At 31.3% G+C, this 27,021-nt stretch overlaps 1 protein-coding gene across 2 annotated transcripts in view; it reads left to right on the top strand.

Moving 5' to 3' along the window:
• Positions 1 to 4,563: 4,563 nt before the first annotated feature.
• Positions 4,564 to 27,021, top strand: part of LOC103570949 (neural-cadherin) — a 71,372-nt gene continuing 48,914 nt past the window's right edge. The window contains exons 1-9 of one of the 2 annotated variants that reach the window (XM_008548866.2): positions 4,564 to 4,983; positions 18,551 to 19,940; positions 20,498 to 20,689; positions 20,995 to 21,241; positions 21,715 to 21,934; positions 22,446 to 22,722; positions 23,320 to 23,915; positions 24,006 to 24,152; positions 24,727 to 24,918. In XM_008548866.2, the coding sequence (XP_008547088.1) occupies positions 18,623 to 19,940; positions 20,498 to 20,689; positions 20,995 to 21,241; positions 21,715 to 21,934; positions 22,446 to 22,722; positions 23,320 to 23,915; positions 24,006 to 24,152; positions 24,727 to 24,918 (3,189 nt within the window). In that variant the 5' untranslated portion in view covers positions 4,564 to 4,983; positions 18,551 to 18,622. Of the gene's footprint in view, positions 4,984 to 18,550; positions 19,941 to 20,497; positions 20,690 to 20,994; positions 21,242 to 21,714; positions 21,935 to 22,445; positions 22,723 to 23,319; positions 23,916 to 24,005; positions 24,153 to 24,726; positions 24,919 to 27,021 lie in introns of those variants that run through there. The other variant, XM_014442483.1, reaches the window with a different exon arrangement.

Consider the following 27,021-nt stretch of genomic DNA (forward strand, 5'->3'; position numbering starts at 1 on the left):
CGATAGATAAATAAAAAATGTTAACTTTACACAAACGATTCTTTGTAAAAGTATTTGTTTTACATACTGTGTAATTTTAATGGTAATTAAACGTTTGGTTACAAAGGATCGGGCAATTTAATTTTCATGTACGATCATTAACAAAGCGACTGAAATTTTAAAATATATATTTTATTATTTTAGGGCTTTGTAATGAACGGAGGGCTCGCAATATTCTCTGGATTATTTTTATTTGGGTTTAAATAAAAATTTATAAATTGATAAAAATTTTTGACATGAAAAAAAAAAAAAAAAAAAAAAAAAAAAAAAATTGTACGATTTGATGAGTATTTAAAATTAATAGAGTGGATAATATACTTTTTAATTATTCAAAAAAAAAACTCATGAGATTTTTTTTTATTGGGAGGTAAATTTAAAATTTATGTTTATAAAGGACTTTTGTGGAAAGTAAATTACATTTTTAAGTATCAAAGTCATTAAAAAAAAAAAAAAAATATAAAATTTGTTGTTTTTAATTACGGTTTTAATTGATGTAAGTAAAAAAACAAGCCGTTAAAAAATATTGGTTTATATTTAGAAGGATAAATTATTTATGTCCATGAAAAATATGTTAGACAATAAATTATTCGCATGTGTTGTGTTATTACGATTTTAAATTGAATTTTCGAAAAAGTACAAAAAGTATCAACAGATTTACTAATTTATTTTAAAATGGACAAGGATATATTAGAAATTGAACACAGCAAAGTTTTCGCATTCTAGACAGAGGGAAAATAAAGAAAAAAAAAAAAAAAAAAAAAAAAATAAGAGAAGCAGTTCAAGTGGTAGAAGTATACAACCCCAGAACCTCGACTGTACTCAGCTACTTTTGGATTCTTTCCACTCTTTTCTTACCACTATTTTTATATCCGCATATCCGTCTTTACACACTTACTAAACTTACGTTTTATTCTTTTATTATATCATCATAATCATTATTATTATTATTATTATGATATAAATTTTTAAAAAATCATCTTCATAATTCTCGTAAACTTCTCTATTAAATTTATTCTATTCAATTACACAAACTACTTTAATTAATAAAATTCTTTTTAATTATCTCAACTCACAAACTATCAGGTAAAAATACACCAGCTTAAACTTGTGTAATTTTCCTTCATAATTTATTAATTTACATATTTTATAAAAGTCTTGAGTTAAAAAAACTCGAAAAAAATTTACTATTTTTTTATATTAATTGCGGTATCTTACTTTATATATATATATATATATATATATATATATATATATATATATATATATATAAGGGAGCGGTAGCGTTTTGACACAATGATAATTTTTTAAATGTATACAGATAACTTTTATCATTAATCATTACTGCAATGAATTTTATTTTATAGTTTTTCATTAATTAAAATAAAGTATTAAATGTCAAAAAATGGAGCAGTGGCTTCTTATGCTACACAGAAAAAAAAAATAATTTTTTGACGTGAGAAAAATTTTTAATTTTGAACAAAAAACAAAAAATTTTTCAAGATTTTGAAGTTAGCGGTCAATTAAGACTTTCCGGATTTTTTTCAAAAGATCAATTACAAAAAATAAAAATATGCGCATGTAGAAAATTTAAAAAACTAGAGGTGCAATTTTTTGAAATATTTTTTTTTCTTCAAATTGATAATTTAAAAAAAAAAAAAACAAAAAGTTATTAGACTTCGACTACAGTTTCATAATTTTTTGCCATAAGAAATTTGATTTCACCCCAAGAAAATTTTTCAAAATTTGACATGTATTGAAAATGAAAATTGACAATTTAAGCTCAACTTTTTTCCCACTACCGTAAGTTACTCCAGTAAATTCTTAATAAAAACTCATAATTAAAATTACGAACATTTAATTAAATAAATTTTTTACATCTAAACTTCCCCCATAAATTAAACTTAATTATTGTTTCAGTGCATTACTTATACTGATAACAACATGGTTAAAGTTCTTCGACTAAATGCATGTCCTTCTATACATATATATATTTAATATACGTACATAAGTCCTTACTTCGAAATCACCATAGCAACATTGTACTTGTTATGACTCCGTTCAATGAGATCTTGATTATCTCCAGTACAAGATTATAGCCATCTTAAATATCCCGCTCCGAATATAATAAAATATATCCAATAAAATACTTTAATAAATTTTTATCTCTCCTGAACTTTTACTCTCCTACAAAACGTCTTCCTTGCTGTCAGTGTTTATGGATTAAATATTTAATACGGCGTTTATATTTAATTAATAATAATAATGAGAATAATTAATTAAGCGGATGTTTCCGCTCGAAAAATTAAATAAATCGGGTACCATATTATGATAGCAAAAAAAAAAAGCAGGGTGGGTTTGATAAACACGGGTATGATTTTTCATATCCGAAACGTTAATCAGTAGTTAAAGTTAGATTTTTTTACCCGAGCTTATTGTTTACAAGAGAAGCCTCGACCCTTTTTTTATTTAGCCTCCACTTCCTCATTCCGAGGACTCTTTTTTCCGACGTTTATTTATTTTTTTTTTATATCAGATCGGTCAGACTCCGCTGGCGTAATAAAAAAAAAAAGCGGTGGTTATGTAAAAAGTTATGTATACAAGACTCCTCGTCATGTATTTCTACTTTTTTTTGGCGGGATTTATTAAAAAAATTCTTTCATTGTAGTGCACGATGCTAACATACGATTCGTTGAAAATAATTAATCTTTTATTTTTAATTATTTTTTTGGAAAATGAATTTCTAACAAATGACTTTTTTTTGGGCTCAAACTTTTTATTAATTATTCAAGCTTTTGTGATGCTAAAATCCGACAGTTTTAAATCATTCTCATTGACACCGATAAACTCACACCCACGTATAAAAAGAACTAGCTGTCAATTAAAATTCAATCGACTTTTTATTTCCCAATTTACCATTAAATTTTATTAGAACGCGGAACCATGACATTAAAAAAATTATTTACGACACATGAGGTTTACAACTCTATTAAAAATCTAACGCATAATTTTTATGACTCGCCTAGAGTAGAATTTCACCCATTACTCAATAGCTAGAAAAATTTCCATATATTTCCATAAATTATCCCCGGCAGACTGAAACTCAAAACTCAAAACTTCAAGGAACAAAGCAATAAAACAAACAAGGAAAATAATTGTTAGGGGACGACGGTCTAGACGTTTCTCCTTATCCAAGTATTCTCTACCCTCCATAACTTTCACAACTTTGAGATGGTGTAACTCATCTAAGGTTGCGTTAGATTTTTTCGTCAACCAATAAAACATATTTTACTTATTTATGTTCCTATGGATGAAGAAAAATTTTTCTACAGCCGGTTGATCCACAAAAAAAAATTTTGCTGTTGGAGCCTCACATGCCAAGTTTTGTGTTGCGGAACCGTAAAATTTTTTTTGACTGCGAATTGGTTGTTTTACTTATTTCTGTACCTACGGGTGATCAAGAATTGATTTCAAGTCAATCTCCGAAAAAAAAGTTGGTGCAGGATCGACCTCTCAGAGGGCCACTTTTGTGTTGTGAGATGCAAGTGTGGATCTGGGGTTGAGCAAAAATTATTTTTTACCACAAATTGCATTTATTTTACTTTTTCCATGCCTATGGATAATCTAGAATTCATTTCAGGACAATCGATCCGAAAAAAAATAATTTACGAAAACTCAGAGCCTGCATGCCCAATAGTCTTACAAGTGTTCCATGAAAAGCTCGTGTGTGTCGTGTGCCAAGGAACTCTTTATTTTTTTTTTTTTTCTAATTTCTTAACTTTTTTTTCACCTCGTGACAATTTGTAAAGGGAAATTTTCTATCCTTATTCCGTGACCAAGTCCCTCTCTCTTTTTGCCTTTACTTGAAGTAATTTAAACTCATACAGAGGAGCCCAAGAGCTATACACACATATGGGTAACACATTATTGTGGACACATGGGCGCAAGGGGTGGGTGTGTCGACAGGGGTTGCGAACTCACGAGTCTGCCGCTGCTGCAGAGGGTGCCAGGGGTTTTCAACATCAGCAGCAGGCTTACAACGGCAAGAGAACGCGAACCTCCTATGCTGCAATGGGTGAAATTCTCTCTTTCTACTCTACCAGTACAACTACAGCCATAATACCATAGTCCACTCTCATACATTTATCCATATACATGCGTCGACATATATATATTTAAACTATATGATGAGATAGTGGCGCTGGTGTTTGCTCTACCTTTCACGGCGGCGCAAGAGGGAGAATAAAATTGGTGGGGGTTACAAAGAGGGTGGGAGTGAGTCTCGGTAGTGAGGCTCAAGTGGAAACAAGACAGACATACTTGTTACGTATATACATATATATACAATAAATGTAGGGGTAGTACAGCTGTATGTATGTGTGTCAAGCACGGGGGACTACGGACTACCACTACTGCAAGAGCTCCTACGGACACATGAGAAAAGGGAAGGTAGGGAGTTTGTACGTTGAACGGAACGGCCTCGAGTTTTATCCGTCGATCCGGGATGCTTGTTTAGGTAGTGGCCTGCGCCCCACAGTCGTGACTACTTCAGTTTAAGTGACGTTTCTCGCGCGGCACGTTTTTATTTTAAATTTAAACTTGTATGTCAATGTGAGTTTAATCAGTGGTGTCACAAATACCAAATCCTACGAGAAACAGTTTATTAAATTCATTTTTTAGTATATTTATAATTGTCAGTGTCTGTGTTTTTTATACTATCACTATTAATATCACTACTATTAATATCGCTATCAGTATTATTTATTTTTATATTATATTTTTTATTTATAAAACAATCTACGTAAAATAAAAAAAAAAAAATATTTTTTATTAAATAAATGGATGGGATCTTTAAGTTAGTCAGAGATCAACGGTCAAGAATCTGTGGATAAGATCGTGGAAAATATTGAGGGAGCTTGCGGCGTACGCCGACTGCCGGGTGATAAGGTATCAAAAAAGCTTCTTGCTTACAATTTTATCATGTACTTATTATTAATTATATTTTTATTTTTAATAAATAAAATTTATCAGTAGATTATTTATTTAGTTATTTATTTTTTTGTTTGGTTTAAATTTAAAATTTAAAAAAATGGCGCGTAAGTTTGAAAAGTGTAAGTGGCGGCAGTGTAAATTCGAACAGCTCTTGTCAAGTATTTGGTGTAATGGGGGTGTAGAGGCATGCAAATTTATGTAGGTGAAATATATGTAGGTAGAAATGGCAGGTGCATTAACCGATACGATGTAGGTGGTGGCCGTGGTGGCCATACGGGGTCGCGTGTACGACCCCTGTGATGATGAGGGCGCCGGTGTGTCATGTGTGCGCCCGCGCATTAATCCGCTTTCGGGGTTGTATGTACTAACGGCTATACTAGTACTTATATATGTATATATATTTATAAATGTATATGTATATGTATATATAGACTACGATGATGCTGACGTTGCGGAACAACGTCACTGTAACAAGAGTCCGTTGAATCCAGGTGTCGTCATCGCGATCTAGGATGTTGACGAGGATTACGTCTGGCAAGAGTCAAAGCACTTGGCTTCTTTGTAGACTAATGATTCATGACTCATGTATTTATGCATCATTCATTTATAGCACGAGAGGTTCAATAAACTCACTGTGCAATGGCTATAGTTGTAGTTTTAGTTTTAGCGCAATTATTCTTCTAGCCATCGTTGATTGTCGATACCGGAGATGTCCAAAGAGAGTTAATTTTTTTCCGCACGGCGACCTCGTGGTTTTTGTCTTCACCAACCTCGGCGCCCCACGTTGTCGGACTATTGATTTTTAGGTGACTTTAAAACGACACGTTTTCTACAGCTTGATTGCCGATTGTCTGAATTTCCTATTCACGAATCTACAATATATATGTCATAGATTAAATCAATGTGGATTTACTATCATCATTTTTTTGCGTTCATCGAAAACTAGTGTAACAAATGTACTTTCAGCTCAGTATATTTCGTTTCATTAAATTTGGTTTGTGATGTACAAATTCACGAATACGAGGGAAGAATAACTTTGAATTGTTGAAATGTGAGGGATGAGTGGCCCCAACTGATGATGGGGTGTCCGGGGATAAACTTTTTGTGAGGGTGCCTCAGGGCGGTTTCACAAGGCTTCACTTATTTTTATATATATGTATATTTATCGATCTTACATCACTTCCTTGTCCTCTACTTCTCTTTTATATGATGATATATCTCGTACGTGTGCCGAGAGAATGAGTGGTTGTAAAAATTTAGTGTACGCAAGTATGTCTTAGCTTTTCGTCGATCTATAAATATTTCACGAGTGATTGGAAATCTTGAGTTGGGTAAAGAGTTTTTTGAGTTATTCTCAGTGTATGTATGTACATTTGTTTGTGCTCGATTTTTATATAAAAATGTCTAGTGTAGTTTTATGGTTACTGAATCTGTATGCTAAGTGCACGTCAGTTAATGGAGATGTCAATAATCTGAAGCATACAGCAGAGAAAAAAATTTTTACCTCGACTCTGATTTTTCATAAATATCGAGATGTCAAAATATCAAGTAGTCGAACATTGCCGGGAGAATAGAGAATTATTTAGCTGGGAGTCTGCACAAGCTCCCGATTATTCTCCATAAATTAAATCTGCATTCGTAGTTATTGTATTGATTGACTCAAGCAGACTTTACCGTCGTCTCACGGTTTAAATAATTATTAAACTTTCATTGAGGATGGAGAATGTAATTAATTTTAATTATTTAGATGCCGGTGGAGGTTCGTTGGCATGGGCATCATTCGACTACGAGAGCGGCTTGACGAATTCAATATCGATCTCCAGTTAAATATAACTCTCCCACTGGGTAGTATATACTATATAGTATATAGTTGTCTCCACAAAATCTCATTTCGATAGTCGCTTGAGGTTCATTCCAATAAATTCAATATTGTAACTGACATCGTTTCATTTTACAATTACTGCCTCTGCTGTATTTTACTAAATGTCAGCTATAGTTTTATGAACAAAAATAACATTTTAATGTCGGCCTAAATTTTACCTAAACAATAATTTATTATTTTGTTTGATAGACATTAACAGACTGATTTTGATTTTACGGTTGGTTAAATTTACGGTAAATTTGAGTTCATTGTAGGCAGCCTCAATATCGAATTATTTATTCCATTTATTGCTAACAATGAATGTCTAAGCAATTAACGTTTACTTGATTATCTTTATTATCACATCTCATGCAAAGATTGGCTTCAAAGGGGTCATTTGACATTGACGCACCGTTAGAGTAATCGATCAGCAAATTGCGGTGACCTTAATACCTTTTAACATCTATATATATATGTACATATATATATGGAGGTGTAAATTTTGAAAATTACATTGTATTGATATTTAACAAGTTTACTGCCGGCGTTAATATGAGAGTTTAGGCCGCAAACCGAAGGATTATTTAGAAATTCAGATAATAACAGACGGACTCAAGACACTTTGACCTTTCCGGGAATTTAACCCTTCCTCTATATAAATTTTTAAAACACCCCGGGCATTTTAACGTTTTATTTAAACGTCTGACCTTCGTGGTTTTAAAAATATTTATGCTTAAACTCACGTACAGGATTCACTCCTGAGTTTAGTATTTATTTAAAACACGTAAATGATGAAAATATTTGTAAATATTTTTTATGCGATTATTTTTATTCATGATTTGTTTCCCGTCAGTTAGTTTTGCTTATTTTTTTTTTTTTCACTAACGTACGTTAGCGTGATAATAAATTACGCAAATATACCATGAAAAGTTGAGCCACTTTTTATCATTTTTGCACACCTGGAAATTTCAACCGTACATCCGTGTTTTATTTCAATTCAGGCTCTACTCTAAGTTTATTTTTTTCAGTGACATTTTCCACAACCCGAGTACGCCTCACGAGGTATTGATCCACTTACTTTTATTTTTATTTTTTTTTTTTTATACCCCGGTAATTTTTCTCCCTTTCATTTTACGTTTTTCTTCATCTGTAATGTTCTTAGCTTTTTTTAAGCCTTCATGTGTAATAAATGCCATCTCGTATTTAGTAATAAAATATTGCGAAAACTTCCTCCAGAGTATCGGAAACGACGTCCTCGTAATTTATTATTTTTATTTTATTTATCAAACTTTGGGTTATAGTTTTTTTTAGCAATAAACTTTGTCCGAGAATAATGTTGATGTATATAAAATAGAGATACAAAATGGACAGAGACGTTGACGAAGACAGCTCCAGGATAAAAAATATCTATATATATGTGTATTTTTTTTTTGGTCGTACGTTATTCGTATTTTTTGTTGAGCAGTTCCGAACAAGTTGCACTGGTGCTCTTTACAGATTAGCTCATGTTTTTCTGTGCTGAAAAACTTTAAGTTTTCTCCTTTGTAGAAACGTCAAAAGTTGAACTTGTCTCCTCTGGCGCGTCGGTTGAGCGAACGAGTGAAGCGAGGACACATCTTCTTTACAAACTTTTCTAATGTCGAGTTTCTTGTCGCCACTCAAATCAACACGAAATTTTTTTATTTTAAATATTTAAAACCTGTCAAGCTGGAGCTGATTTTTCCGATCGGTATCTGAGCAATGATCTGTCACTTATCAGATAAACATCGCGATAATCGCGACAAAAGCTCGAGTGCTGCGCTGAAAGGTGTTTTTAATCAATATGAGGTATGGGTATGGGTATGGAGTATGAGGATACAGGAATATTAAAAAAGAAAACACTGTAGTGATTACCGCATGGTAATTAGGGTGCTCTGACAAACGAGAACAGTAGAAACATAAGGGGAACAAAACATTGTGTCTCGAGTAGTATTTTACAACAATAGCAGTGGTGTGCAACCAAGGGATTAGACGAGAAGTGGAAGGAGCGAGAAAAAGCAGACTGGAAATAAGGGCAAAAGCTATCTCGGATTCCAAAGAAACACGATATCCTATTATTAATATCCAATGTCTTCAATTCTATTATTTTTATACTTTGAGATATATAATATATATATGTACATATTTATTTCAAAGGTATTTTGTGTCAAATTTTTTTACAAAGTAGCGAAAAAAAAAATTTTTTTTGGAGCGAAATTTAAAAAATTATGATCCTGAAGTTAACAGACAATTAACAATTTTTGGATTTTTTTTTTGGCGAATTGATTCAAAAAAATCAAACTAAAAATATGCACATGTAGAAAATTTAAAAAACTAGGAGCAATTTTTTTTTTATAATTTAATGTTTTGAAAAAAATCCTAAAATTATCAAACGTCAGCTTCGATATCATAAAAAATTGGAAAATAATTGTTTTCTATTAAATTTTTCAAAAAATTTGAAAACTGATAAAAAATTAATTTATTGTAAATAAAATGGGGCAATCTGGGGCACGAAATTCATCGGAATTTTGTCAAAAAAAAAATTTTGGCGAAATTTTTAGGGGTTCGTGCCCTAATAGGTCCATTGTGCCCCGGTTTGATTTGTATTAATAAATGACTAATGAAAAATGAATTTTTTGTGTAAAGAACACAGAATATTTAAAATTTTAGTAGAAAAAAAATTGGACTCGACAGATTTACAAGAGAAATTATAGAGTTAGAGTTTAATAATAAAAATATGAGATGTAAAAACGTAAAAAAATTTTTAGTTATATTCAACAATAGCCTTAACGTAATCCGGCTGCAAATGTGTAAATTTGAACGAGCATTTTAATTATTCATTTAAATTATTGCGGCTCTAGTTTTCGTTAGAGGCAGTGACACGGTTTCCGCGAGCTTAATTACTATTTCTATGTGAAATTGTAGGAATATCTTAAATCCTAATCATTAAACAGAATTTTTTTAGCAAATCCAGTATTTATTTATTTAATTAAAAAAAAAAATATCAAATATTTCATAAAACCCCAGTCTTAAGATTTATCGCCGTATTAAAGATTAAATTTATTTTCATTCTGTCAATTAACAAAATTACTTGTGTTCACTCCCAAAAAACTAAAATATGATTCTAGTAGCATTAATTTAATTCAACAATACAATTTTATTGTATTGTTAAAAAAAAAATATAATAAATTATATAACAAACAAAAAAGAAAGGAATATGAGTGGCCATAAGAAACCGGAAGTAATGAGAAGACATTTATTATATTAATATATCAAAGCACATTATTTAGCTTTATATGCTGGTGATATATGATGCAAAGGACCCACTGGGTTTCTCCATTTATTCAAAGCTTCTTTGAAAGCCCAGAAGTACATTTGAATCCTTGATAGCATATTTGTCGAGAAATATAGAATTGAGAGTGAGAAAGACTGGTCTAGTGTACACCTCATGATTGTAAGATTTCACTCGTCCTCATACACAAAACTCCTACTTCACCCCTTTCTATTTTTTCTTTTTATATTATACTCTTCTCTTCATCTCCAGCTTTTATTCAGAAATCTCATACTCGCCTCAACTCTATATCTAAAACCGTGGACTTTTAATCTTTGAAAACGATCGTCTGCTACCCTTCCACGCGTGCCACTGTTCGTCTTTCACCAGGACGTATTATTCAAAAAATAATAAAAAAAAACCATAATAATTTTTTTTTAATTTTTTTTACAATAGACTCTTTCAAGTGCACTTCCGACATTCCAATGTTTATTATAATCTCATGCTGTCACTTATAAATTTATGAATGGATAATTATTTCCATCTTATACTCGGCTGAATTATTTTATATTTTAATTTCCACTTCACATCTTCACCCTTTTTTTCATTTCGCTGAATTCAAATTGATCAACTTTTTAATTCAAAATTTAAACCCACTCTGTGGGTCAATCCCGAAATTTCTCGCAGCTTTCGAGCTCAAAAACTCAAAAACGTTATTATTTATAAATTTTTGAGCTCTTTGAATTTTGAATTTTTATTTTGACTCGTAAACTACTCGATTGACTTCAAAGCAAATCAGTTCTTAGTGAGTCCTTTTGATTGCCGCCAAAAATATTCAAATCAGATTCGTTCCAAAATATCATTGGACAAAAAAGTATACGTATACATATCCAAATACATGGAGATTCATTTGAAAATAGTCAGAAAAATTCTTAGGATTTCAAAATGTCGAAATCTGATGTACTTTTGAAAATCGAAACGTTTTTCGCGCCACGGAAATGAAAAAAATTCATGTAATTTGACTGCATGTGAAACATTTCAGAAATCTCGTCATCCAGTAGATTTTTGACTTCAATTTTTTTTTCATTGTGCGAAAAACGTTTTGGTCTCAAGATACGTGAGTTCTGATGAAAACTCGATTTTTTAAAATCGGACCGAAACCAATGACTTTTTTTTTCTTTGAAAATTTTCAATTTTCATAGCAGGAAGTTAAAAAAAAAATATAAAATAAAATTGATATATCAGTTTACAATTTAATCAGTGTATAATGTAACTCAAGTGAAGCTTATCAGAATTTATAACCAGCAGCAACATATATTTTATTTAGTTTCGATTGCATCTACCCAATAAACTCTCATACATACAACATGGATTTAAATTTAAGTGTATTATATTCGTAATAAAAGGATTTCACCAAACTATGGAGTACTTGGATTGGTTCATATAATTTAACTTATTAACTATCAAAGTATATTAATAAATATATAATATTAATCTTTGCCCAAAAATCATTTAAAAAGTTTCTATAATATTTTAATTTAATATTTACTCAATAATCTTTCTATTAATATTTTTCTCTCGATTTACTTTCCCAAGTTTATCTTATAAAATAGTATATAAAAGATAAATAATTTTCTTCGACTAAAACTTTTAAAACTCAATAGTCAAATTTCTACAATGCAACTAAATTAAATTTACTTAATAATAAATATCATCAAATTTCTATTTTCATATATTTTTTAAAATTTTCCATTTTAAAAAATTAATTTTTCGATACAGTAAGATATTTTCGTTTCAATAAACTTTAAAATAAAATAAAAATGCGGATGTCATAAAATCACAATTGTCTACTCCAAAAATAAATAAATATATATATATATGTATTTTATAAAAAATATCGTTAATACTTGAGACAATTTGGCTCGGATCGCGACATTTCAATTCTCGAATTCGAACGTTGCCCCTAGCTTGTAAAATTTACCGGTTCGGTCAACATATAAATAGAAAATACGAGAGATACTATACTTGGATATTTTTGGCATGGACAAAGGCGTATCTCTCTTACATATTATTAAACAATCCCAGCATACGTAAAATGATACCAACAACATAACCCGTAGCAATAACAGTATCACTATTAATAACAATAAAATTAGTAGTCGTAATACCATTATAGTAACTAGAGTACAGAGTAGTAACCAGCAGTAGTAGTAGTAGTAAAAACGTTTGTGCCGGAATATAAGGTCGTTGTCAAGCGTCATGGAGGGTGCATGCAGCTCTTATCGATTGACGAACCCTCGTCGTCGCGCCTCTACAAACCGTGTCCTAGCTTTTCTCTCAATCAATCTCAAACTACCGTATTTTCAACTCTCTCTCCGCTGTCTACCCTGTCTATTTTTTTTTCCAATATATATATATATCCCTTTCATTCCCCGTTATATATGATTCAAGTCTACTACATTCCGCTTATTTTCTTTATATTCCGTTCGCTTCAAGTAAGGTCTCTCTTATACTTATACTTATTCATTCTTATATATTTTTCGAGTGTGTATACAGTGTCTTACTTGATCTCGCTGACGAAAACTTGGTACACTAATATCCAAGTTTGCCACAGACAAGAATAAGAAAATAGAGGAGAGAAATAGAGTGGAGTGGAGAAAAGGAGAATGAAATGGAAGAAAAGTTGGCTCAATCCCGACGTCTCTGTAGGGGTTCGCACACCCTTCTGTGCCTGAAGCTTGCAGAGCAAAGCAGAGCTTCAACTCCAGCCCTCTCTGCGTCAAAAGGCCGAGCCAATGTCCTCCCTCGCGTATTTTCCTTCTTACTTCAATCCCTGCTGTCTTAAATCTCTTAGCTCTCTTTATCATTTCTTCATATATTTTTTATACCCGCATTCCCCTTTTACGCTCTTACTATTTCGTACCTTCCCTACTCTCTTCAGACTATAGCTGCGGCAGCGTTTCTTCTGTCTACTTCTATTGAGTATTTTCCTTCACTTGTGTGCTCCGTCTACTTGTACGCTAACCACCCAACCCCCAAAACGTTTTACAAGTATCAGCCGAAAGGACGCGCCGACGCGCGTTAAATCGCGGAAAATATGTAGTGGGCTGTACACGCCGCGGCCAAATTTTTATAGTACGCATGCGCACTCATTTCACCACCGATTCCTATATTTATTTGTTTATTTTTTATATTTTTTTTTCCTAGCCAGTTAGTTAAAAAATTTTTGTTGCTCTTGGCTGCTGGGGCAAGCGGAAATTTTAAAGCGACGTGATTTTAAAATAGTTCCGATAAGATAAATTTATATGGATAAGCTCTAATAATTTTTTTTTTCGTCTTCGGTTTGAGTCACTTTTTATACTGAACACATTTATCATTAGTTTATTTAGTATTTATATTTTTTTCGGACATGATAAACTTTGTTCGGATGAAAAAAGTTTATCGAACATGAATAAAAATAATTATTAGGATCTATGAAATATATATATACTTTTTAATACGGTCTATAATATTTTCCTGAGTTATTTCATATAAAATAGATTGAAATATTTTTAAACCATCGGGGGTGAAAAATATTCTTTTGAATGGCGAAATAGTTTACATTAAATTCTTCGATGTATATATATATATTTATACACTTATCCTTCTTTGGATTTATATATAGACACAGAAATATATAAAAATATACATATATATCGACGCATTTTATTCGCATGATAGAACTTAATGTCTTTTTCCGTAACGCGACAAGCCATAAAAATTATTGGAAAATAGCATTGAAGGGTTTATTTTTCGATTAAATTTCAGTTTAATATTTCCCAGTACTTTAGACTAAAATTCACACTATAAAACACTTGTAATATATTTTATTTTATTTTATTTATTTAAATTAGAAACTTCAATAGTCGCGTAAATTTACACCGTACTAAAAAAAACGGCAGTAAGTCCAGGCAGTGTCGGTGTTAAATTTCAACACCGAAAATGGTGTTAAAATAACACCGTCCTGATGTTAAAAATATTTTACATTGTGAATATTCATTAAATTTTTATATTACATTCTTTTTTTTTTTTTCAAATTTCTATACGTGGAATGTTCTTACACCAATTTAACACCACCAAATTACACCGGTGTTATTTAATTTTAACACCGCAATTTTTACAGTCTGTAAAAAAATTTCTGACTCGGTGTTAAAATTTTGGTGTAAAAATTACACCAAATGTGAATGGTGTAAAAAAAATATATTACACCATATTAAAATTACACAGGTGTATAATTAACACCAAAGATTTTTTACACCATTATTAACACTACAAGGTGTAAAGTTTTCGGGGCCATTTTTACACCAAAATTTTTGGTGTATAGTAACCGTCTTAAGAAAGCTAATCGTTTATTTGTAGGTTGAATGTTGAAACAGAGTTTGCGCAGGAATATTATCAAGAATCCCTAAGGACTAAAGTGTAGCCAAGGGGAAAGAGATACACTGTGCAAATCGATTCTGCTTTTCCTTTGACGTTGGCTTCATAAACGTGACCTATGTCTCGTCTAATTTATCATTTTAAATCTTTCCATAAGTAAAAATAAACATTGATAATATTTCTATAAACAATTTTATCATCGTTATTACTATTATATATGTTTTCTTTCATTAAAGAGCTTATTTTCCCCACAATTTATTAATCACAACAAAGTATTATTAAAAAATGAAAAAAAAATTACGTCTGGCCAGGCAATATGTATTGCGGTGAATGGAAATAAGTAAATAATAATAGGTAGCTAAAGATGATGGAAATAATAAAAATCAATACAATAGCATAGGGGTATAGATGAAAATAAATCGAGTGTATTGATAGGTTTAAGTCACAATCTTTTCGACCAGGTTTTATATTTTGTCCATTGTTATAATAAATAAAGAGACACCGCGTGACAATATGTCTATTGAAATGTAAAGTAAAAGTTTACACCTTTGTATATAAATATATATTATATATACTACACAACAAATAGGAATGAAAACAACTTTGGAGATCTTTGCCTGAGTGCACATCAGTGTATCAAGTCACCATGAAAAATTAAATCAGTGCCAGAAGCAATTTTTTTTACGCTCAAATATTCCGTTGACGAAAAAGGCGCCGCCGGAATAAATAATAAAAAAAAATTAATATTTAAATATATATAAATTGAAATATGATTAAGCCGATATGTCTAATTAAATTTACTAGAGCACTGGGGGAATTAACGGATGCTGTCATATTTTGTCGGCTAATAAGACATATATGTGTATGTAGAATGTATATTAATAGATGGACATGTAGATGTAAAATAATGTGTCATATATAGTATATGTAACGTATATATATATAGAGTACAATGTCTGGCGAGTGTGAAAACCTACATCACACCCTTTCACATCGGCCATATCCCATATCCATGCCCGTGCTTTCAGTTACCGTTCATTGTACGTGTGAATAATAGAATGAAAATTTTGTTTCATTATTTTAATTCATTAGATTACGCTGATAAATCAACTTATAATTAATTTTATGTATGTATATATATTTAGTGTTTTAACGAGTAAATAAAATTATTGCCGGAGCGCGGGAATTTTTTAAAATTTAAATTCAACGGCTATCGATGTTGAAAATTTAATTTAAATGGTAAATAAAATTTATTTTAATTGGATTAAAACGAGAATTTTAAAGTTTTAGCATGTGGTGTGTCGAGGATGTGATGCTCAAATGCCGAAGAGTTTAAATTAAAACGGATGTTGCTAAAAATGAACAAGACGTGTTGTGTTATATATGTGTACATGGACGTGTATATATGATATCATATAATAAGAATCGTGAGATTTTCTATGCCACCCGCATTCATTCGGAAATTATTTAATTTAAAGTACATAAATTTTATCTGACGTACGATGGCTAAATAAAAAATTTTCAATCAAATATTTTATATTAAAATCAACCGGGAAAATTTCATGAGAATTTTTTTTTATTTATCAGAATGTAAAAAATTTTCTGAGTGAACGCGGATTAAATCTGGAGTAGATAACTGTTTTTTTTTTAATTTCATCTCAGTGAAGTAAAATTTACTCCGAAGAGTTTATTTCAGTAGTGAAGCTCGGATCGGAGTGAATGCGGATTTAAATAAAATTTATGGCACTCCGAAATAGTTCTGCTGAAGACAAGCTTCTGTTCACTTCGTATGCGAAGTAATTTTTTGTAAAAACTCCGAAATTTCAAGTGAGCAGATTTAAATAAAATCTGTAATCACTTCGAACTCACTTCCGGTCTTTTACAGTGCGTATTTTTAAAAATAAATTTTTGAATGAATATTAAAAAAACAAATTTTCAAGTTGTTTGAAAAAAAATTTAGTCGACTTAATTTGCCCCACGTGTTTTACTCTTTGGTATTAAAAAAAATTTATGAACCTCATTTTGCTTCTTCCTCTTTATATATGTGTATATTATCTGAATATATTATAGTTTAGTTGAGAATACGAAATTTATTTGTGTCCATATGTGGATCCAGCAAAGCAGTTCGTTATTTCGGTTACGTTAGTTTGACCCCATATTGTTGTTAATACAACAACAGTCTGTTATCAAAGATATATGAGAAACCCGAGTAATATATCTGGGATTGCTGAATAAATTTATTCACTTTACAAATACATTCTCTAATTTACAACGACGGGGAAATAAAAAAAATTAAAATCCGACGGAAAATGAACGCGAAGATTCGGAAAATTTATGGCGGGTAATTTATGCAGTTTTTAAAATTTAAAATTTAAAGATACAAATTGTATTGTGAAATTCAATTATCATGTAAATCTGTTAGACTTTATACACACGTGACATATGCAATTAGTTTATTTTAATTTGCATTATTATTTTAGAGGATTTTGTGAATTGAATAATAATGGGAATATTTTACGTCTGAATACCGAGTACTTTAACGAGATACATTGATGTAGTTTACTTACAATTAGTGACTTAGACGAGACGTAAAAAAAAAGATAATTGTAAAAAATTCTGTACAAACAACAGATGTTTTAGTCGACACGTATAATATTACCCGAGTTCTTTGTTGTGAAATTATTAATTGGCAAACTGAGGCAGACTTGGTAAGATAGTAAGTTTTATAAAAATCAATAAATATGACACATTGAACCCCGTTAATGGCGTGGAGCAGATGTGAGGTTGCACAAAAAACGACTTAAAAATCCATAGTTACTGAGATATTAAATATTTATTGTTTACTATAAGTTTTTTTTTAAGCGCTTCCATTAAAAAATTTCCAATTGAGTGTAAAAAAATTAGCGATTGGAAAATTAAATTGTGAAAGGAAAATAAAATGTCTAGATATTCGCAAGGAAAAAATTAGCTTGGGATAAAAAGTACAAAACGGTATCACCGTTTTATTCCAGCGTTTTTATTTGAATTGAATAAAAGTCTATTATACGATTTTTTCATTCAGAATTAGAGAAAAAAAAAAAAAAAAAAAGAAATAGGAGAAGAAGGAGACATTTATTATTTAAAAATTCATTAAAGCCCTTTGTTGAATTGAACTTTTAACATTTGGTGTTCTTATTTTTCTCTTTCTTGTTCATTAATCTTCAAATGTAATAGTAGTTAGTCACTTAAATATAAATACCAAGTGAATGTATCATATATTTTCTCGAGCGACTTCATGATCCAGTTGAAGCTGTTATTTAATCCTCTTTAAGAAAGGAGTAGAGAATGAGGTGTTGTGTTTCTAGCGACTTATAATTTTTATCCAGCATCTGCTCTCTACATATATAATCATAATTATACCACACACTCATAATAATAATAATATTAATAAATATAAAACTACTGGCCACGATAATCTCTTTTTTTTCCATCGAATTAGTCTTCATTATGACGATTATCATTTTGCTTCTGTAATTTTTTTTATCTCCTCGTCTCTTCCTATCCCGCCTTTTACTTTAGCGACTTAAATATATATGTATATATGTGGACAATATATGTGTACAATGTATTAGAGTGTAGATTCAGTCATTGCAGACGAAATAGCCCGGGGAAGTTTTGTCGAGGTTAAACGAGCCGCGGGTGATCTCACATCCGGTCGTGAGAGGCGAGAATCAAATCAAATGGAATGGAGGGTTACTAATATAACAATACTGTATTCTAAGACAGCTTCTTTTATTTCCTAACAATAGAGAACTCGTGACATCCCCTCGGTTTATTACCACAGACAACTGGACCCAAAACTGTACGGTGAATTATTTAGGGACTGTTTAATTGCTTGCGAAGCTTCTTGTGAATAAAAAAACCTGCCCTTCAATTTGTCGGCCATTTTTAATTACTCTTGTTGCTTTTTGTTGCAGGACACATTGGCATCGATGCTCTAGTAAAGGTTTAAAACAATAAAAATACGGTGAGCAATCGCCAGCCGCACAATGTGGCGCCCAATCATCTTGGGGATTTTCCTGCAACTGACAACGACGATAGCGACAGCATCAAAAGTCTCGGTGGTGCCACATGATGTCTATCCAGGTTTCGAAGTTATGAAATTTAAAGGGGCTAAAAGACATGCGTCGAATTATCGTCTATTGGAGACTGGGTTCTCAAAATACTTCACCGTGCTGGACAGTGGCATGATGATGACAACGTCGGATTTAACGCCTCTAGTCAATAGGTCTGTTAATTTACTGGTGCTCGAAGAATTGGTCAATGGAACGGAGACACACGATGTTCACCTGTTTGTCATTAATCGTGGAAACATGCTGACGTTCACTCACGAGCATTTGGGACACGGTCAAGTGATGGAGAATTCGCAGCCAGGGACATTGGTTGATGATTTTCCATTGCTCCATGCCGATGGCAATTTTCCGGTACACTATGTTATACAGCCGGATGAAAACGGCGAAAAGGCGTTCGCTTTAATGGAAGAGACTAGTGCGGAAACCGGATTCAATTTGACTGTTAAAAATTCCGAGCAGGGCGTTAAAGTTGTCACCGCAAAGCCTCTCGACAGAGAAGTTAAAAGCACTTATCAAGTAAATATAAATGCTTATGACGCAGCGTACATAAGTACATCGAAAATAAGTGGAGTTGTTACGATAATTGACGAAAATGACAACAGCCCGATGTTCGAACAGGAAGAGTACAGTTTTGAAATGAGGCCTATTAATTTTGAAACACTAGAGAAAGACGGGGCGCCAAAATGGAGGCGATTTGAAACCATTGGTAAAGTAACAGCCAAGGATGCTGATGGGGATAAAGTTGCTTACAAACTTATAACGCCCACAAATTTGATTATTATTGTACCGCAAACTGGCGAACTTGTGCTCGCTGACGAGCCAGATGCTACTGTAGATCAGGATACGGAAGTTGAAGTTATGATCGAGGCTCACGATATTCGATCACCCACACGCAGTACCTTGAGACCCGCACGAGCGGTTATTCGTTTTCTTACCTCGCAGTTTTTTAATACCGAGGACGTGCCAAAGGTTCATCACATCCAGAAACGACGGGTTACCAGAGCGGTCCGACCTACTAAGAAAGTTGAGTTTTTCGAATCAGAAGGCGACGTCGAGGGTAAAATTGTTTTTTCATTGGAAAAAGAGACTGAAAAGGAGACTTATAAGATTAGAGATGAAAACAAATGGGTTACGGTCGCGGAAAATGGCTCCGTCAGAGTTAAGGAAAAGTGGGATTACGAAGAACTTGGTCCTGAAAAGACTATTGACTTTTGGGTTACCATTAATAATGCAAGTGAGTTGTCATCTAAATTTATTCAACTTCCGTTCCTATTCATTTTATTATTTTTTGTTTTATCAAATAAATTATACGTTTTATATTTTTTCTGGAACTATTGGTCCCATACCCGAGGTTTGGTGTCTAATCTACCCAGACTCCGACCCGTGTCGATATAAACAGGGTACAATTTTAAATTTGTCGCTTTATTTACACCAAAAATTTTTCCTCCATTCTATTGGTTTCGGCTGATAAGTCTCTTATTTTTTTTTTCAAAAATGGGATTTGCACAGACATTTATAAATTTTTTTTAGCAAACTAGTTTAAGAAATTAGTCGCTATCACTAATATACATTTTTTGTATTTTTCACATCAATCATTGGCTGCCAGAGCTTCAATGTAAGTAGAAAAACTTTCTGTAGTCCATGCTACTAATAAACTAATCTTCCAATTTATTTATAGACAGTAACAAAACTAATTTCTATATGATACTGTAATAAATTATACAGAGCTGTAATTTTTCTGGCTTTCGTGCGCTGGAGATATTAGACCGCTAATTGATGACATGGTTTTAGATACGGACAATCAGCGGGTTATAATAAACATCAAAGACGTTAACGATGAGTCACCTTACTTCATCAATAAGCCGCTTCCAATGCAAGCAGTGGTACAACTCAACGCGCCTCCGAACACACATGTATTCACTCTACAAGCCCGAGATCCTGACACCGATCACAATATTCACTACTTCATTGTCCGAGATCGAAGTACGTAATCAGTCAGCCACTAGTCCAATTAAAAACTCCCCTTATCCTTGATACTGAAGTTAGCCGACGTCTAATTTTTAGATTTTTTTTAAAACGACAAATTACAGTAAAAAAAATATTTTTTTAAATTCCACTTATAGTTTTTTTAATTTTCTACATGTGCATTTTTTTAGTTTCTTTTTTTTTTTTTTTTTTAATTAAACTGTTGAAAAAAAATCTGAAGATTGGTAATTGTCTGCTAACTTCAGGATCATTGCAAATCCTCATTAAAAATAGATTTTAATAATAAAAAAATATTTATACAGCTGGTGGTCGATTTGAGGTCGACGAACGCTCGGGTGTTGTACGTACAAGAGGTGCAGATGTTTTTCAATTGGACATGGAGTACGTATTGTATGTTAAAGCTGAAGATCAGAATGGAAGAATCGATGAGAAACATTTTCAATCGACGCCTGAAGAACGCTTATCAATCGTCGGTGGTAAACGTGCACCGCAATTTTACCTCCCTACTTACGAAACTGAAATTCCAGAAAACCAAAAAAAAGATACCGAGTAAGTATTTCCTTTAGCTATCAAGGAGGGGGCAAAATGAGGCACTCCCAAAATTTTGTAAAATAAGTTTGTTTTTTAAAATCAATTTTGTATAAAAATTTTTTTTTTGAAAAAAAATTGTGTGAAATCTATTTGATTTTTTTCTTACCAATTTACAATAAAAGAACTCTCAGTGTCATATTACTTCAGATGTATTTCAAGAATTAATTTGAAAATTTTTTTCAACGACAGCTGAAAATTTTTTCTATTCTATTTGAGTCCCCGAACACTCAGTATTTCAAGTACCCCGTTTTGCCCCCTCCCCTACATACATATTTAAAAATATGTAGATATAGAATCTAAATAATTTCCACCTGCATTTTCATTTAGCACAATGGAACTCTAAGTAAAAACATCATTTTCCATAATCATTTTCTCTTGAAAAATAATAATTATTTTTTTTTGTACTTAAATTTGATAATTATTTTTTTCAGCATTATTTCCGTGAAAGCTAAATCATTTGCTGATCGTGAAATTCGATATACCTTGAAAGCGCAGAGTCAAGGTGCTGCGGGAACTTTCAATATTGGACCAACCTCTGGGATTGTTAAACTTGCTAAAGAGTTAGACTTTGAAGATGTAAGACAGCCTCATGTTTATACGCTAGTTGTAACCGCTACCGAAGACTCAGGTGGTTTCTCAACTTCTGTTGGGGTAAGCTAGACCGTTAATTTATGTGTACATATTAATAACTTAGTAAACTGACTGTTTATTATTCTCAATAATTTATTTTTTATTTTTCAATTAAGAGCTTTCCCGGAAAAAATATTTAAAAAAAGCACTTTGTGATTAAACGAGTTGTTTAATTTTGTACTAAAAACTGTCACGTTAAAACCTACTTCAACTTTGAGCGATAAAAAATCTAAATAAATTACTGGGATGTTTTAACGGTAAAAAATAAAAAATAAATAAAACGAGTTGACTATTTTATAAATTAATTGTCAAACTTTTGACTAATGAACCCTCGGCTCCTCCTTTTTTATCGTATGATAAATATTTTATAATAACTTTGAACTTTTTTTTACGCGTTTTGACGTTGTTTAATTTTTTAGTTGACAAACTTTGTCAATTAATTAAAGTACAAAATTTCACGTTTTTTGATAAATTTTTAATTAACAATAATAATAACAACGGTGAACTAATATTTTATTGTGTAATTTTACAGTTAACGATTCGTGTTACTGACGTCAATGACAATGCACCAAAATTTGAACTTCCGGATTACCAAGCCCACAATGTAGACGAAGACATTCCACTGGGCACAAGTATTCTCAAAGTAAAAGCCACCGATGCAGATTCCGGCGCGAACGCAGATATTGAATATTTGGTATCTGACGATCACTTTAGTGTGGATTCTAGTGGGATTATCGTCAACAACAAACAACTTGACGCTGATAACAACAATGCATATTATGAGTTTAGTGTGACAGCCAAAGATAAAGGTATTATCATTATTAAGTTACCAAACTATCTCAATAATTACCCGAGTCGAAATATTAGACGTGAATTGAACATTTCGAAGGTAAATTGAACATTCAAAATGAAGCTTCAACATTTTTATAGGATTCTAAATATAACTTTGTAATCATAATTTAAATAGAGACAATATTTGGATAAAATTTACATGAAACTGAAGTTAGCCGACGTCTAATAATTTTTTGATTTTTTTCAAAACGATAAATAGTACAAATAAATATATTTAAAAAATTGCACCTGCAGTTTATTAAATTTTCTACATGTGCATATTTTTATTTTTTTTTTTTTTTGTTTTTCAATATACGAATTTTTTTGCTAGGCCTTTGTGACTTCCGGTATCTGCCTTAAGAGTCAGAATGCTGATTATAATCCATTAGTACGAAAAATTGATAAAAAAATTTTTTTGTATTCTTATATTTCGTTATTGTAAGTTTAAATATGTTTTGAAAAATTTAAAAATTAATTTTAAATATCAAAAACGTCAATTTACGTCTAATATTTCGACTCAGATGATCTGAAAAAATTCCAACCACTAATTTGTTGTCTGAAAAAAAAAATAACAGGAAGCCCGTCGAAAACTGGAACAGCGACGGTTCGTATTTACACGAAGAACAAAAACGACGAGGAGCCAAAATTTTCTCAGCAAGTGTACACGCCCAATGTGGACGAGAACGCCGGGCCTAACACCTTGGTGACGACCGTAGTCGCGTCCGATAAAGACGGTGACAACGTACGCTTTGGTTTTGTTGGAGGTAGCACTTCATCAGGGCAGTTCGTCATTGAGGAGATAACCGGCGTTATTCGTCTACAAGGCGATAAAATATCACTCGACCGTGATAAATATGAACTTAACGTCACGGCGATGGACGACGGCGCTTGCTGTCCAGAAGGAAAAAATAATATCCACACCAGTACTGCTGTTGTTGTCGTATTTATTACTGACGTAAATGACAACAAGCCGGTGTTCAAGGATTGCGGCAGTTACTCACCAAAGGTTGAGGAGGGCGCGCCGAATGGCAGCCCTGTTATCAAAGTACAGGCCACTGACGAAGACAAAGGAGTCAATGGTCAAGTAAAGTATTCAATTGTACAGCAGCCCAATCAGAAAGGTACCAAATTCACTGTTGACGAGGAAACTGGTCAGGTTTCGACTAACAAAGTACGTTCCCGTTTTATTGACGTTTTTTTTTTTAACCTTTATTCTATTTATTGATTGCGGAGAGGTTCCTAATTGGTTTTTCTTCCTAAGGTGTTTGACCGGGAAGGAGATGACGGCAAATTTGTATCGGTCACAGTGAAAGCTACTGATCAAGGAGAACCTTCATTAGAAGGTGTCTGTTCGTTTACCGTTGAAATAACGGACGTCAATGATAACCCGCCTCTTTTTGACCGTCAGGTAATTTGTTAATAATAATTTATTTTTTTTTAATGACATCTACCTTCGAAATTGGTATTGGAAATTTAAAAGTCTACTTTTATTTATTTATTTCGCATGTTTAAATTTTAAAAGCAAATTTAAGTGAATTTTTTATTTTTATTTGCCTGCTATTTTATTTAAAATGAAAAAAAGTTCGCGCACTTTATTTTTAGTAAAGAAATAAATAAGATTATCTTAATTAAATCATGAGAAGAGTTCCTGAATATTAAAAAATATTGTTTTAGGAAATGAAATTTATAATTCATGAAAGTAGCAGACTTGTAACCGAAGTGGGTTCGGGTACGCTTCGGAACTGAATTATTTTTATAAATTTCTTATAAATTTTATAAGGAAACGCTTTTTTTTTCTTTTTCTTCCCCACAGTCGAGGAGAATCTGAGCTTAAATCCGTTTGGATTTAAAAATTATTAGATTTTAAAATTACACGAACGCCGTCATAAATTTTATTTTTAAAAAAAATAAGAAAACGTTATTTATGTATTAAGGAAATTATTTTTTAAATTGATTGATTATTTTCTGATAAATATTTACAGAAATATGTGGAGAATGTGAAACAAGACGCGAGTATTGGAACAAATATCCTGAGAGTGTCGGCGTCAGACGAAGATGCCGACAACAACGGAGCGATTATTTACTCGTTAAGTTCCCCGAGTAATAATCAGGATCTCGAGTACTTTGAAATCCAACCAGAATCCGGTTGGATTGTACTAAAGAAGGCTTTAGACGTGAGTATCTATTAATACGCGGTAATTATTATTGTATTATTAAATAATTTTTAGCCATTATCATGAGCGTACGTCGTACGGTCTCTGGAATAGCGTAAGCGCTCGTTGTATTGCTGTACAAATAAGCGAAGCCAGTATACAAGTAAACATTCGTCTCTCGAGTATACGACAGTTTGGATGCTTTTTTGAAAAAAAAATAAAGAAAAGACCAACTATCTTTTGTAAATATTTATGAACATGGCAAAAACTTGAAGTTAATTTTATAATTTGGTATTTTTTTAATTATATTTTGTTTATTTATTTATTGTGGACACGCTTTAAATGTGTAGCGGGCGCATTCGCATTCCAGAGTCGCCTATTTAGACTGTAGATAATATACATTATTTTAATTATTATATATATATTATATATTATATATTTCAAACTGGAGTGTACACCATCTGCCGAAGTTTTTAAAACTATTTGCGCTAAAAATACGTTACTACACGATCAGTATGTTGTTTTGCTGTTTTTTTATCGCGATAATCATTTTTTAATAATATTTATTATTGTATTATTATTGTTGTTATTATTATATATATCTATATATATAATAATCGTTTTTTAACTCGATCCATTATTTATATATATCATATTCACTAATATATACTGCAACGAAAATAAGTTTCGTTTTTACGGCACTTGTATAGAATTTTTAATTCCCATTGATATGCACAATGTGTTTCACTATGGTAAATACTTAGCTACTGCCTGAATTCCTTTTTAAATGCTTCACGTACCTGAATCGATCAGACCTATTCGGGCTATTATTTTTTTTTATTTTAACTTTTTTGTGATCCTGAAGTTGGCAGACAATTAATCATTTTTGAATTTTTTTTTCTACTATTTAATTATGAAAAAAAAAAAAAATTAAAAAATGCACATGTACAGAATTTGAAAATCTATAAGTGCAATTATTTGAAATATTTTTTTTTTGCATAATTTATCTTTTTTTTTTAAATTATTAGACGTCGGCCAAAGTCAGTATCATTTTTTTATGATCCTGAAGTGGCAGGCAATTTTTGAATTTTTTTTCCTACTATTTAATTACGAAAAAAAAAAAAAACTAAAAAAATGCACATGTAGGAAATTGAAAAATCTATAAGTGCAATTATTTGAAATATTTGTTTTTTTGTAATTTATCGTTGCAAAAAAATCCAAAGATTATTAGACGTCGGCCAAATTCAGTATCATAACTTTTTTTAAAAAAAAAAGGTACACACACTTTCTATCTCTATTATTATTTATTTATTTTCACTGATAAAGTATTGCTTGCAATAATTGCGAGCATCGATCGGGTTAATCCAATCTTACTAATCCAAACGAGCCTACCAATTAACGTCCAATCTCTTCTCGGTTATCTGTCAATTACTATTGTACTCTTTTTAATTTTTTTTTTTTTACAATCAAAAAATTTTTTTTTCTTTCGGTCTGGTTTATTATTTTATTTTTTTTTTTACTCAAAGTAATCCTTTTTAAATAATTTTTATTATCAATATTTACAAGTACTTCAAAAAATTCATTTTTAAATTCAAATTTTTTAATAAAAATTAATTTAAATGCATTTCAAAAAAAAAAAATTAAAAAATAAAAGTAATCTGTCAACTTGAAAATTTTCAAAAAATAAATTCCTTTAAAATTTTTAAATAAATATGATAAAAAAAATTAAAAAATTTTTGTAAATAAATTATATAATTTTGTAAATAAAAATTTTAAGTTAGTATATATTTAAAATAAAGGATTACTTGATATGTTTTTTAAAATTTACCAAGGGATCTTGTAAAAAAAATTCGCGTGTGCACTTTGAACCCTTACCATGTAAAATCTCCTTGACATCAGAATCAAACGAAATAAAAATACAGCAGAGTTAAAAAAAAAAAGTAAAAAATGAATTAGTAACTAAAAAATAAAGTAACGTAAATAACAACCGGCGTGTCAAGTAACCAATTGATGTGTTTGAAATGGAGCAGAAGCTAAACCAACTAATGCGAATGTTTTTAATTAAAAGGGAAGTGATTTTTTTTAAACTTCCAGGAGCAGGTGGGAACCAGAAATTTTAGAGCC

This window comes from Microplitis demolitor, chromosome 7 (assembly GCF_026212275.2).
Source record: "Microplitis demolitor isolate Queensland-Clemson2020A chromosome 7, iyMicDemo2.1a, whole genome shotgun sequence".
NCBI lineage: Eukaryota > Metazoa > Arthropoda > Insecta > Hymenoptera > Braconidae > Microplitis > Microplitis demolitor.